Here is a 14,596-nt window from a genome sequence, read left to right as displayed (position 1 = left end):
TACAAGAGGCGGAAGAAATTTGATGACCCCTCATCGGCACTCAGGTAATTTTTCCGCTATATCAAACATAGGTCTAGGGGTGTGACGGTCTTGATTCCTGCTCTACTTCCTTTCTATGGGGTTTCCCTTATAAAGTTGGTAAACCCCGCATCGGCTGCGTCTGGCCTGCTGACAAACGGCTCTCTTGCCGCTTTCGGCAATCCGGCCATTTTGGCACGTGACAGCCATCTGCCGGCAGCTTTGGTGAAGATGAAACCTTTAGAGGTTGGAGATAGTACGTAAGGAGCTATATTAGTGTACTTTTGAGTTCCCTTCAACACATTGACTTAAATTCCAGCAGCTTCTGAGTTTAAGAATTCCATCCACCCAGCCTGGTCGCCCATAACTACGTCCGCGGCCTCTATGGGGTGTACATTCGGCCACATCATGTTGATAATACTATTGATCTGCGTTTGAGGACTTTCCCCAACTGGCTGTGTCTCAAGCAAGGGCTCAGTCTGTATATCAAGGGTATTGCTGATGGCGCCTGGAGGTTCATGCTGAGCGCTGACTGCATCCGAGGCATCCTGATGATGTTCAACGCGGCGGTAGTCCAGATATTTGCCGCACAAATCTAGAATGATTTGATGGCAACGCTCAGAGCTGGTGTTGAATGAAGATAGAGCTGTGATGACATGGAGAGTGGATACAATCTGAGCTCGCCAGTCTTTTGCTTCTGGGGCGCTGGGATTGTTCCGCAGACATATGCAAGGAACAAGAGCTGCCTGAAACAGGAAATAACTGCAGGATATATAGTGTGAGCCACTGGATGGGTTGGTGGGGGGTGGGGGGATTAATGTGCTTACAGACTATACCAAGCCGCCAGTCTGTTGTGTTCCTGCCCACGCCAATACTCGGCAATCATCTCAATCGAAGACTTGGCGTCACTCAGACATCGGCAGTACGCCTTGTTGCTTGCCTCATCGGATCCAGCGCGCCCTTTCAAGGCGCGCCGTATCACGAAAGGCCGGTACATGACAACACGCAAATTGCGTAGCCTCCAAGACATGACAGCCTGGCTAAGAGCATAGCGAGGAGGCACCTCAACTTGCTCGGAAAAGTAGGCTGGTATAGATACCCGCCATGGTTCGATATGCTCAGAATCAAGGCGAAGAAGCTCTTCTGCAGTGGGAAACGGTCGAGAGATGATCTTTTCATAACACAAATGCGCAGCTACGTGAAAGCGTGCTTGTGTTGAAACAGCTGTGTAAGGAGTGATGGCGTTGCTCTCTGGGGGGTAGGATTGAGAGGCGGCAGTGAGGTCCTTGTCAAGTTAGCACGTGGAACTTGCTATACTCCGATTTTGGCTGACCTTGTCATCTACATTGAGAGGAAACGATACATCGACTCCCTTGTAGGGCCAGACGTCGGGTCGACTAAAAGTGATGGTAGCACCAACATCAAAAACGCAAAGAGACCACCAGACTCTTCGACGGATTTCCATGTTGAGCGGAGAAATCTTCCACCCTTCAAATTCTTTATGTAAGCCTAAACCCATGGCCATTCTTACGGCCAACCCAAGATAGTTGTATCCTGAGTTGGGCTTGTCACGTTTCTGTTGGTAGTTAGAGATCAGTGTCAAGGCTTGAACCAAGGTCAAGTTTCCGAATTCTAAATAATCGAAATTCAACATTGATCGGGCTCGGTAGAAAAGGTCCATGTCGAGTGCTGGGCTCGAAGCGGCTGAGGATGTCCAAACACCGATTGCAGCAACAACATAGGCAAGGATTGTCCAGCATGATCCGTTCGGTCGTGGTATCAGTTCGCTGTATTGCGCCCTGAATGTTGGTTCATGAACGATCGGATAGCTAACATGGTAAAGTCGAAAGTAAGCGTCGATCATGGTTTCGGTAATATGACGATTGGGACTTGGTTGTTGAGGCATGGGATAAGTCAGCGAGTCGACTGGTTGTGGTCGCGAGGATGTTCGACGTCGGGATACAGGCTCGATCAGACGTAGCATGGCGGCTCCGGATGCCACGCCGAGATAGCCACCTCCACGCTCGTTAACTGTTAAAGAGGCCATACCGTCCGACATGGGGCTTTCTTCATCGTTTCCCTCAGGGTTGGTTTTCGGCGAGAGACGTCGAATTGGCCCCGCCTCCTTTTCACACCATTCAAAGTCATACAGAGGTGGACTTTCTAACATTCTCTGGCGCACAGGTTCTTGACTTTGATTGCCATTCTCATTCTCAACATCCTCGCTGGAGGCTTCTCGATCGACAGGGCGATCCGTGAGAGCAGTTCCCGAATCCACATCCACTTCTGTCAGGTTCGCATCACCTCCGCTCATCTCTGCCTCAACAACAACGGGCGTCGAAAAATTGAAAGTTGCGGCATTGGGCGATGTTTCAACTGGGGAGCGAGGTTCCTGGGGTTCCCAAGTTCTCAAGTTGGGTGGTATCAATGTGCGCATCTGCTGGATCACTGCTTCAGCCCGCTCAAGACGCTCCTCCACCTCGGTAAGATATCTGCTTAGGATTAGGACTATGCATCACGAGACGAGCCGACCAGGAACGTATAACTGACTTGCGGGTCAAGGGTGTTCGAGAATGTTTCTCGTATAAGCAGTGGCGGCGATATCGGATGCATAAGCCGCAGGTCGGAAGACCTTTATCACAGCGTGCCTTGCGGCGCCGACACTCTTTGCAAGCTTGCTCCGAAGATCCAACTAGGGCGGTGTTGAAGTTTGACATTGTATTGGCCGCCTGAGGTATAATTGTTTGGTGGGTGGTCGGGTTGAGGCCGAATCGGGGTTCATGGTGAGTATGACATGACAATGATGGAAATGGATGGACGGGTCGGGGTATGGTATTATAAAGGCGGGGAAGTGGGACGATGGCTTCTACCCTGGCCGCCCAGCAGTCAGCCAATAGGAGCAGGATATTCCCCACAAGTCTAGATTCTGGAGCGGTACCGAGGGGTTGGTTGCAAAAGGAGCATCAGTTTTCAGGGTATCATTGCGATTGAAGTTTGCCATTTGTACACATTTCGCTTCATATTAAGGAACAATGCTATCACTAGAGCAGCTAGCGCCAGTAGGGTTGGGAAACAATCAATTAGTATTCTGGAAGTAGCGATCTTCTAACTCGGTTATCCCGGCTTCAACTATAACAAAGAACACATTTCCAATACATCATAGCATCATATCCCAATGCTAACACAGCATCTGGAAGTAGCGTATGCCTCATGGGAGTGTGTAGCCGCCATCAATTACCAGATTGGCGCCTATTGTAAGTTAGCTGGAGTTACTCCACCCTCAGTACACAGCGACAACTAACCCGTCATGTAGCTACTAGCATCACTCGCCAGGTAGACATACGACCCTTTTAGTTCCTGTGGATCACAGAGTCTCGTTCCTGGGATCATGGTAAACCACTTGTCTCTCCACTCTTTGGGGTGGACGTCCAGCATATCAGTAGCAATAAAACCCTCGCCATTCAGTCAGTATCCGTCGCGAGATTAAGCTGGGGCTTGTGACTAACTGGAGACACGCAGTTAACCCGTGCAAAGTCAGTCCACTCCACCGCGAGACTCTTTGCCAGGTGGACAACTGCTGCTTTGCTTGCATTGTACGCAGCCTGTTTTTGAGGAACATTGACGAGAATTGCGCTGACGCTGGCTGTGAAAATGATACTACCCCTTTTCTTGGACCCTTTCATAACGTTTGCAGCTGCTTGTGCTGTCCAGAAAGCTCCATTGAAGTTGACATCCAGAATATTCCGGAACTTGTCTTCGGGGTAGTCTTCAGCAGGGATGTGGTCCGCGATGCCTGCGTTGGCTACCACAATATCTAGACCGCGAAGTTCTTGAGAAGCTGTCTGAATGACTTGGTTGACTTGAGCTCGATCAGTCACGTTGCACTTGTACGTCTTGACCGTCCTGTTGCCATTGGCTGAGGCCAGACTTTGAGCAAGCTTGGCCACTTCATCTTCCGGAGTGCTTGAGTAGGTGATGGCGACAGATGCACCAGCTTCAAGCAGCCCCCTGGCCACTTCCAAGCCAATTCCTCGTGAAGCGCCAGTCACGAGCGCCGTCTTGCCCTCTAGGGAAAAGTGCGAGAGGACGGGGGCCGAGGGATTGGGATGAGATGCTAGGACCATGTTGGCGGTACTGGCGGTAGTGAGTATGTGCAAGGGTAGTGTAGTTGAGGAGAAAGGATGAATGCTGGCCTTGTGTCGAACAAGGAATCTGTCAACCCAGGGCTATTAATGATACAACTGTGATCAAGGATCATGTATTGAGCTCGGGGCGGGGCGGGGCATAGGATGGAGAACCGGGTGACTGTCACCCTGGCTCAGGTGACCGACCAAGCATCCTCACCGATCCCGACCTCCCCACAAACCGGAGGTAAGCCCCCATTATGCGTAGGAACGGACAGCTCTCGGCCGAAGGAGATGATTAGCTGCAGCATTGCCACCATGACTCAGACCCAGGATATGTAACGACTTCGTCCTCAGCTGGATTTTAGGCCCTCTTCCATTTCCACTCTGCCTAGACCCTAAAGTTATGAGTGACATCAAGGAGCCTCGGGGCATGTGGTGGTGCGCTGGTCGTTGCGAAGATTTCGCAGCAGAGGGTGGGAATCGTGTACCACAACGATCTTCTGGCTGAGTTATCTCGGCTTCAACTATAACAAAGAACACATTTGTGTACCACAACATTTGTTCAAGACTATGATTCCACCTTTGATGCTGGAGTGTGAGGACATGGTTAAACTACAGGTAGAGAATGGAGTTGCGGGGTGGTGTCAATCATAGCGCCCACGAGAGACCCTTTGTCTTCCAGCCTACTTCATGCTCATGTAGGAGATGGTTGAAATACAAGCTGAACACATCCAGATAGGTGCTTTCATTGAACAAGTAAGCTAGCGGTCTATTTGGGAACACCTTCAATGACCACCTTTAGTGTCTTCTCTTCTGCCCTCTTTACCAGCTCAAACGCATCTTCAGCTTCTGTAAACTTGAAACGATGCGTGATGAGCTTCCTGGGTTGGATCTTTCCGCTGGCAATTAACTGCACTGCTTGGGGATAACATCCGGTAGAGTAGCGGATCGAGCCCTTGACAGTCAAAGCACGAATACACGCCGTCGTGATGGGAAAGACAACATTCTCGCGTCCCATGCCGGCTTGCACATATGTTCCACCCTTCTTTGCAGCAAAAATGCCAGCTTGAACGCAGGCTTCCGCGCCAGTGCACTCGAGCACAACATCTGCGCCCTCGCCGAGTCCAAACTTTTTGACAATCTCCTCACCCACGGCCCGAGCCGCATCGACGGGGTCAACTCCCTCAGGGCGGCTGGTGCTGGAGACGTAGACATCATCGGCAGCAAAGTCTCGGGCAAACTTGGCTCTCGACTCTGAAATGTCGACTCCAATGACTCTGCTTGCGCCTGATGCTTTGGCGACGGCTTGGCAGAGGACACCAATTGGGCCACAGCCAAAGACGAGAACCGACTGACCAGCTCTGAGGTCAGCGACCTTGACAATCTGAACTGCTACCGCAACGGGCTCCACAAGAGCGCCATCTTCTGATGACATGTGGTCTGGGATAGGGTACACATAGTCTGATGCCACAATGTAGTACTTTTGCAAGGTACCGTCATGGGGTGGCGTGGCAGCAAAGACGGTGTCGGCACAAAGATTGTATGCGCCTGAGCGACAGTAATCGCATCGTCGACAGGGCACGCCAGGTTCAATGGCAACACGGTCGCCAACCTTGACGTTCTTGACCTTGGCCCCGACCTCGACGACTGTGCCGGCGCTTTCGTGGCCGAGAACAATTGGGCTCTCTAGGATAAAATCGCCGATGCGACCTCGTTGCCAGTAGTGAACATCGCTGCCGCAGATGCCCGTTTGTTCAATGTGAACTCTGACATCGTGTTCATCACGCAGCTTGGGCAATGACCGCTCTTCAAACTTGACGTCTTTGATTGCCTGGAGAACGAAGGCGTGGTTCTGCTATTGTTAGTCGCAGTTCGGGCAGCAATGCAATGGTAGCGCAACTCACAATCTCGGACATGATGACGATTTTTGGCAGGGAAGTAAGTGTACACCCTAGGTAGCTAGCTACGCAAGGTCGTCTCGGTAGTTGGGCAAGGGAAGAAGGATGTCCTTTTGACGGATTCCGGGCCAAGGCTGATAATTGGAACTAGGGTGACAGGCTGCCGTCGAGCCACATATAACGCTGTCTCCAACTCATGTGTCACAAGGACGCAGTTAATGTGCAGTGCAGACAGATTCACTTTGTTCATCCTCATTCAATTCGTGCTCCGCATAATGGAAGCCACCTATCAATCTCTGGCCGAACGCATCCAGCAGCAATGGGCCAGAAAACAATCGGCAGAGGGTGACAATGTCCGGCTTCTTGTGGCCCTCGCCGGAGCGCCGGGGTCCGGGAAATCGACGATTGCTTACCACGTCGCCAAGATCGTCTCCGCATTACCTGATGGGCCGTCGATCATTGCCCTGTCCGCCGATGGCTTCCACTTTCCCCTCTCCACGCTCCGTTTATGGCCTAACGCAACGGAAGCTCTCGCCCGCCGCGGAGCTCCCTGGACCTTTGACGGACATGGTCTGGTGGCCATGGTCCACAAACTCCGTCGCAGGGACGAAACAAGCGTGTTCCCAACGTTTGATCATGCCGTCAAGGACCCCGTCGATGATGGAGTCATGGTTCAGCCGAGCATTCAAGTTTGCATTTTGGAGGGAAACTACCTGCTCAGTGACGAGGCGCCTTGGAAAGTTATCGCTGGTCTGGTTGACGACCGTTGGTATGTGCATGTCGAGTCGGGACTGGCTCAGAAGAGAGTCGCCCTGCGACATAGAGAGGCGGGCATTGAAACTACCCTAGAGAAGGCTTTCAAGCGAGCAGAAGAAAACGACATGGTGAACGGGGAATACGTGGAGAGCCGAAGTCGGGGACGTTACGACCTGTTGATCGAAAGCGTTGAGGAAGCTTAGTCGAATTGACCTCTCTCTCTTTGTGTCCCTGTTTCCCACCCTGCGTAACCAAGGGTGACTGAACACCTTGTAAGAAAGTGTACTTCATCAACAGTATGGGGTCAATTCCCCCGGGAGACTTGTCCGACGCTTCTCCTAGTGTCTCTATCTCCTATGAACGGGGTGGGTAATCCGGTGCCAGTTCAGTTGCAGCTGTATGCATAATGATGGGGTGGTGTATATGAGTATCGCGAACCACTTACCTACTACCGTGAGCTTGCTCAGAGTCCTCTGCATTTGAAATACCTTCTTCGCTTCCTCTTCTTAGCCACTGCTCACTCATCTTTACACTATGTCGCAAATCAGCAATGGTAATGGACGCCAGTCCATCCGTAACCCAAATCCTCTTATCGAGGATAGCGTATTCAAGTCACTGAGACTTGATGGGCGTACTGTGATCATCACCGGGGGCTGTGGTGGTATCGGTTACGAGGTTGCTCGTGGCCTTGCCGAAGCTGGCGCCAATGTTGGTCTCCTCCCCACCACAGTTTTCAGCATGTACTTACAAACAACAGTTGGCTTTGTGGTACCACTCATCTCAGAATGCCGCCAAGCTCTCAGCAAAGATTGCTAGCGACTTTTCAGTCACCGTCAAGACGTACCAGGTGGATGTGCGAGACAACACCCAGGTGGAGGCTACCGTCGACAAGGTGGTGCAGGACTTTGGCCGACTGGATGTCATGATTGCCAATGCTGGAATTCCTACAAAGGCCGGTGGCTTGGATGATACCATTGAGGATTGGAACAATGTTCGTGCAATCGACTTTGATGGCGCTTACTACTCTGTACGCGCTGCTGGTCGAGTCTTCCGCGAGCAGAAGCGAGGTGTGGGCATCATTACGGCCAGTATGAGCGGCCATGCTGCCAATGTTCCACAGGAACAGACCTGTTACAATGCCTGCAAAGCTGGGTGCATTCACCTTGCAAAGAGCTTGTCGGTTGAGTGGGCGAAATGGGGAGGACGCATCAACTCGGTGAGCCCAGGATACATCGACACGGCTATTTCTGGTGACTGCCCTTTTGAGATGAAGGAGGAATGGTACAGCCTCACTCCTCTGAAGCGTGACGCGGATCCGAGAGAGCTCAAGGGTATTTACCTCTATCTCGCTAGTGATGCAAGTTCTTATACGACAGGGGCCGACTTTGTCATCGACGGTGGATATACTGCTCGATAGACAGAGTTGAAAGACGATATGAAGGTAGCTAGGGTAGATATCCATTTGCTAAGCAACCTTTGGCTCAATTGAAGCTTTTACCAAACCTCTCCTTAACTGCTGCTCACGATGTTATTCACATCCTTGTTTTTCTGGAAAATGCACCATAAGCCCAGTGTGACATGCGTTGGTTTATTATGGTCTCCAGGTCAAGATCCCAAAGGTTCAATTGGTAATATTCTACTCAACCTACAGGTGCTTGCACGAGAATGGAGACGAGGCACGCTCAAAGTTCACAGTCAACGCGTGTCAATCGCCTGCACCACCCCACGACTGGGTTCCTACTATTTGCACGTTCGTCTGCTGGAAAACGTTCGATTTCCGTCGTATCGCCACCGTCAATCCTTGTAAACGGCGGTCGCTGAGCTCTGATCGGTAATCATCTCCCGGTCGGCTGACAGTCACCCTTGGCCACGGACGACCCGCTCCGTAGTTAGCCTGCCTCTGTGTCTCCATAGTAATACCCCAGGTTTTGGACAGCATGTGGGGTTAGGAGAGTCAGTTTGCTGCGGAGAAGCATTAGTTGCAGCTTGCATAAATGAAACAGGTCTCCCCATTGTCGATCTCAACTCTTGCAACGCATGCACTGAAGCCATCACTTCATCCATCTTCTCTGAGCTGTTTCTTTCACTAGCCTTTGACGCTGTCATAGTCATGGCGTCCCAAGTAGAACGTGATGCCAAAATCGTTGGCACAGCTGTTGCCGAAGTGCTTCCTTGCTCAGACAAGTACTGGTTTCAACAACCACACCTCCTCCGCCTGAACTTGCTACTTCTTATCCCGCTGCTTTCAAGTTCTGTTTCAGGATATGATGGTTTGTTTTTCGTTGCCAAAACTTGAACCTGGCTCACGTTTGCCCCTTAGGCTCCCTGATGAACGGTCTCCAATCCCTGCATCAATGGCGCGAATACTTCGACCATCCCGAAGGAGAGGTTCTTGGACTCGTCAATGCCGCTCAGTCCATCGGATCTGTCCTCGCTCTCCCCTTTGTGGGCACTTTATCCGACAAATTCGGCCGAAAGCCCGTTCTCCTGAGCGGTATTATAATGATATGTATCGCTTCGGCGCTGCAAGCCGCGTCGGTAAACTACGCAATGTTCGTCGTGTCACGGGTCGTTGTGGGATTTGGTGGAATGTTTGTCGTTCAGCCGAGTCCAATGCTTATTGCCGAGCTCGCATACCCGACGCATCGTGGAAAGTACACATCCGCGTTCTGGACATTATACTACCTCGGTGCCATCCTGGCCTCGTGGACCACCTTCGGCACCCAAGTCTATGAGGGCGCAGTGTCCTGGAGGCTACCTTCCGCTCTTCAGGCTTGTTTCCCGTTGGTCCAGTTGGTCTTCTTCTGGTGGCTTCCAGAATCACCCCGATGGCTTGTAGCTCAAGAGCGAACTCAGGAGGCCTCGGCCATTCTCACGAAGTATCATGATCCTTGCACCGACGACAGTCCCTTGATCAGCCTGGAGCTTTCGGAAATTGCCGAGACTATCCAGAGGGAGAAGTCAGCCGAAACCACAGGATGGTCCGCTCTGGTCAGTACCCCCGGGAACCGAAAGAGAACTTTTATCGCGGTTTGCACCGGTCTGATGGCACAGTGGAATGGAATTGGAGTCGTGTCATATTACCTGACGCTTGTTCTTGACACTGTGGGTATCACCGACACATTTGACCAGACCTTGATTAATGGTTTGCTTCAAATTTTCAACTTTGGAGCTGCTTTGAGCGCAGCGTTCCTTGTCGACAGGCTTGGTCGCCGAGTACTATTCCTGTGGTCTGGCGTAGGCATGCTCGTCTCATACATTGTTTGGACAGCTTGCTCAGCTGTCAACTCTGACACAGGCAGTAAATCGGCCGGTATTGTTGTTGTTGTTTGCCTTTTTACTTACTTTTTTCACTATGATATTGCGTGGACCCCTCTTCTCTTTGGTTACCCGACCGAGATCTTCCCCTACTCGCTACGATCCAAGGGCATTGCTGTTGAGCTGTTCGCCATCTACGGCTCATTGATCATCGCCGCATTCGCAAACCCAATTGGTCTGGAGAACATCGGTTGGAAGTACTACATCGTCTTCTGCGTTCTGCTGGTCATGTTCTTCTTGATTACGTATTTCTTGTTCCCGGAGACAAAGGGGTATAGTTTGGAAGAGATTGCCTGCATTTTTGACGGTGACCAGGCCGACATCGTAGAGCATGCTCCTCGGGAGACCTACAAACTTGGCAAGAAATCTTCCGAGGGAGCGGCTCATATGGAACAGGTGTAGCCCTAGGATTGTTTCCTTGCATAGGTAGTCAGAATCATAAATGGGGCGATATGAATCTGCTGGACCGAGGGTCTCGACTCATAAGCCGGTGGAGGCCTACTAATAACTTATCAATAATGCATCTTAGTTTTACTAGTTCCTTATTAATGCACTTCCTAAGTAAATTACTTAGCTTTAGCTATTTTCTTTTCCCTTATTATAACGATCGTATAGGTCCTTAATAGGATAAACCGGTTATACGGGTTTATATTAGCAGTGAACCAGGTTGTATACTCTAAGGAGGAGTAAGTAAGTTACGTCTAGTAATATGCTTAAGGGTATTAAGTATAACTAAGTTATATTAATAGCTGAGGTAGCTAGTATATAAGAAAGAATCATAAGTATATTTTATAACGTAACGTATATAATAAGCATGTGTGTCACGACCTGACAAAGCACTGTCACGTGAGCAGAAGAAATACCTACTAAACCCTCTAATTAGAAAGCGATCACTCACGACACTATGAATGATCACCGTGATTACCCCATGATCATAAGTGATCGCTACTATAATCACTATGACTGCCTCTACGGACACGGTGATCACTAAGGACGCCCCGAAGTATATAGCATATACTCATTAGCACTTTCTTATATATTAGCTACCCTAGCTATTAATATAACTTAGTTATACTTAATACCTTTAAGCATATTACTAGACGTGACTTATACCTTATTGCTTAGACTATGCCTAATACTCCCTACTAATATAAACCTAATATAACTAGTTTATCCCTTAGGAAATACACGATTATCACATATTAATAGCTCTTATTCAGTAATGCACTATATACTCTGAGCAATACCGTTACCATAGCACCCAATACTGGATCACCTTCTACCCCTCGCAGCAAGCTACCTATTACCCCTCAACAGGGGTAGCCCGCGACTAAGCCAGAAGAGCCTAATATCCTGATAGATATAGATGACGATAATAAAGAATATATCGTCCCGGCCTCATACGAGGATGAGGTCTATAAGCTTAGAAATAAGTATAATTACTTAAGCACCTAGTATAATAACCTCCTAGACGGCGTATATAATAATACTAAGATTACTTAAGAATAATTAATAAGTATAAAAATATCTAACGTACATGTATAGCGAGCCGGACAGCAAGCGAACCGGACACTTTTACTTTATAGTATAAATCTCACCTAATTATAAAAATAATTAAAAAAATGCTTAAAAATCCCATTTTAGGCTTTATAAGCTAGCAAGCTTAGATAAAATTTAAAAAAAATCTAAAACTTATTAGTAATTTTTTTTAGATTTTTAAAAAAATTAATAAGTAAGTTATTTAAGAATTTCTTATTCGCACTATTTATATTAGTTTTTTATTTTTTTTAAATTAAAGGAATTTTTTAAAAATATAAAAAAATTATAAACTTATAACTCTTTTAATTAGATTTAAGAAAATACTCTTTTTAAGCTCTTAGCTATTTTATAATAGTTTTTAGAAATTTAAGGTTAGCTATTTTTAAGTGCACAGTATTGCTGTCCGGTTCGCTTGCTGTCCGGCTCGCTATACATATACGTTATAAATAATATATAAAAATATTTCTATTAAGCTATAAAATAATAATAATAATAATATTAGTAAATAATTAATAAATAATAAAACTAGATTAATTAACTTACTATGCTCTAAGCTTAGTAAAATAACTTAATATAATAGTAAGTTTATAATCTTAGTAACCTAATATTTAAGTATATTATTACTAATATTACCTATAAGGATATTAGTGAGATTATTAAACCTAAGGACTTAGAGCTATTTAATAAATAAGCTACTTATATTAAGATATTTCTTATATCCCTTAGAGTATATTAATAATACTTTCTTACTAAGATAGCTAATACTAAAAGTAAGGTCTTATATACTAATAAATACCTTATAAGTAATATATTTACTTAGTTTAAACCTAAGCTATATAACTTTCTTAGAAATAAACCTACTAAAGAGATATAACTCTTTTTTACTAAATATAAAAACTTTAAAGATAATATATATATATAGCAAGCTAGATAGTAAGCAAACTAGATAAAAAATCCCTTAACTTATATTATCTCTATTTAATTAATTAATTCTTAACTACCTAGTATGTTATAGTCTAATAAAGAGGCTAGAATCCTTCTTATACTTTAAGCCTATTAAAATATACTAAAACTAAGTCTTAGAGGTACTATAAAGCTCTATTAAGTTAAGTATTTAATATTATTTAACTAATATAATAGCATCTAAGCCCGAGTTAATACTATTCCTAATTTACGCTGACTATTTAATCTAGAAAAATAAATCTTTATTTACTTTATTCTTAACCTAGATTTACGAGGATTTCCCCCCTAGCTTTATAGTATAAAGGAAATAGCTAATTAATTACTTACCGACCGCGACGCGCTACTAATTAACACGCATTAGGCTTTAAACTTTATTAGGCGATACCTAGACCTTAAGATATGTTTTTTTTAGAAGTATAACTACTAGAGAGCTAAGTGCGAAGATCTAGCTATTATCTATAATTAGTTTATGCTTATAGCAAATATAATCGCGAAGTATAGCATCTAATTAGATAATTTTGATAATATTAATAAGACTAGCTTTATAATAGGTATAATTTAGAGCGGAATAGTTATTATAGGCATAGATAGGCATAGAAAGCTAAAATTAGTATAGCCCGGAAACCGGGAATAGATTATAGTTATTTAGGCGATTAATGCAGATAGCTAAGCGATCGCGCCGTTTATCATTAGTGCCGGCTAATATCACCTCGCTAACTAGTACCGGGATAATAACCTCCTAGGCGATTAGGCTATTATAATAACCTAAAATAGCTAGACTAATAATAAGACTAGTCTCGAGTGGCTTAAGCACTTTAACCGGTATATAGCTAAGTAATTAAATAATTACTATTATTTTTAAATCCTTAATAGCTATAACGTACTTGATAAGTATGTGCACCAGACAAGTAAGTGCACTACTTGAATTTCTACCTTAAAAGGCAATTTTAAATAAATTCTTAAAAATTCAAACTAGGCTTAAAATAGCTAGGTTTAAAAAGTCAGGCTTATTGCATAATATATAACCTATGGTAATTTTTTTAGATTTTTATAAAAATTCTTACTAAGCTAGTATAATAATAACTTATTTACACTGTGTAATTCGCTATTTCTATATAAAAGAAAATTTTTAAAAATCTATAAAAATTATTTCTAAGCATTATATATAGTTAAATAGCTAGAAATATTTTTTTAATAATTTTAATAATTAAATCGCTAGTTTTAGAAATATAAGATTTCCATATTTTTAGTTATATAATATGCTAGTGCATATACTTGTTTAGTGCACATGCTTATTATATATGTTAAAAGTTATTACTTAATTAAATTTAAAAGATATTATAAGAAGAAAAAGATTATTAGGCTTTATATACTACCTTATTTATCTTATATACTTTAGCCCCTTAATATTAGGTGCTTTAGTATGCTTAAGAATACTTATAGCTAAGAAATAAAGTATTTAATTAAATGCTTTATAACTTATATTTTAAAGACTAAGTTCTTTCTAGCCTTTTATGCCGCATTTTAGGCTATTATAATAAAAAAGAATATTAAGTTAGCCTTTAGAGGAGCTAGGCTTATTTCTCTTAACTTAGAAAGTATGGTCTTAAAGCTTAATATATAGCTATAAACTTTAACGCTGCCTAAGGAGGTAGCTAAACCATTAACCCCTTAGGTCTTAAAGACCTTAAAAACTATACTTAAGGCTTAATCTTAGTTAGATTACCTTAAGAGATAAGTTATAAGGCATAAAAGTAGCTCCCTAGAGTTAATTTTAGAAGCTATATAGTCTTCTTCTAAGGGAATAAAGATAGTTATATATAAGGTTGCTTTACTTAAGGCTAGGGTTAAAGAACTTAAATAAATAAATAAGATACTAAGCTAGCGCTAAAGGGTAAAAAGGACCTAATTATAGAAAAGAGGGGTAATAATAATAGAGAAAGAAAGGCAAGTAATTAATTAAATAGATATAGATAT

The 14,596-nt window shown here is 44.9% G+C and overlaps 5 protein-coding genes across 5 annotated transcripts; 3 read left to right on the top strand and 2 right to left on the bottom strand.

Annotated features, from left to right (window-relative positions):
- Positions 1–3,226: 3,226 nt before the first annotated feature.
- LRP88_14625 (uncharacterized protein) lies at positions 3,227–4,142 on the bottom strand (the record flags this gene model as incomplete). Its single annotated transcript, XM_083250963.1, has 3 exons — positions 3,227–3,267; positions 3,321–3,471; positions 3,525–4,142. 3 exons carry the CDS (start codon positions 4,140–4,142, stop codon positions 3,227–3,229), a joined length of 810 nt encoding a protein of 269 aa, XP_083093363.1.
- Positions 4,143–4,914: 772 nt separating this feature from the next.
- Positions 4,915–6,061, bottom strand: LRP88_14624 (NAD(P)-dependent alcohol dehydrogenase; the record flags this gene model as incomplete). The annotated part of the gene is made up of 2 exons (XM_083250962.1): positions 4,915–5,997; positions 6,050–6,061. 2 exons carry the CDS (start codon positions 6,059–6,061, stop codon positions 4,915–4,917), a joined length of 1,095 nt encoding a protein of 364 aa, XP_083093362.1.
- A 257-nt stretch (positions 6,062–6,318) lies between these two features.
- On the top strand, positions 6,319–7,002 carry LRP88_14623 (uncharacterized protein; the record flags this gene model as incomplete). The annotated part of the gene is made up of 1 exon (XM_083250961.1): positions 6,319–7,002. The coding sequence occupies one exon, from the start codon at positions 6,319–6,321 to the stop codon at positions 7,000–7,002; it is 684 nt and encodes a 227-aa protein (XP_083093361.1).
- Positions 7,003–7,333: 331 nt separating this feature from the next.
- On the top strand, positions 7,334–8,216 carry LRP88_14622 (uncharacterized protein; the record flags this gene model as incomplete). Its single annotated transcript, XM_083250960.1, has 2 exons — positions 7,334–7,507; positions 7,557–8,216. 2 exons carry the CDS (start codon positions 7,334–7,336, stop codon positions 8,214–8,216), a joined length of 834 nt encoding a protein of 277 aa, XP_083093360.1.
- Positions 8,217–8,909: 693 nt separating this feature from the next.
- Positions 8,910–10,519, top strand: LRP88_14621 (sugar porter family MFS transporter; the record flags this gene model as incomplete). The annotated part of the gene is made up of 2 exons (XM_083250959.1): positions 8,910–9,069; positions 9,120–10,519. The coding sequence occupies 2 exons, from the start codon at positions 8,910–8,912 to the stop codon at positions 10,517–10,519; spliced, it is 1,560 nt and encodes a 519-aa protein (XP_083093359.1).
- Positions 10,520–14,596: the final 4,077 nt, after the last annotated feature.

This window comes from Fusarium phalaenopsidis, assembly GCF_050370095.1.
Source record: "Fusarium phalaenopsidis strain FUZ10S chromosome Unknown contig_32372, whole genome shotgun sequence".
In the NCBI taxonomy this organism is placed as follows: Eukaryota; Fungi; Ascomycota; class Sordariomycetes; order Hypocreales; family Nectriaceae; genus Fusarium; species Fusarium phalaenopsidis.
The sequence above is the reverse complement of the archived record's forward strand: the minus strand, read 5'-3'. Positions and strand labels throughout refer to the sequence as shown.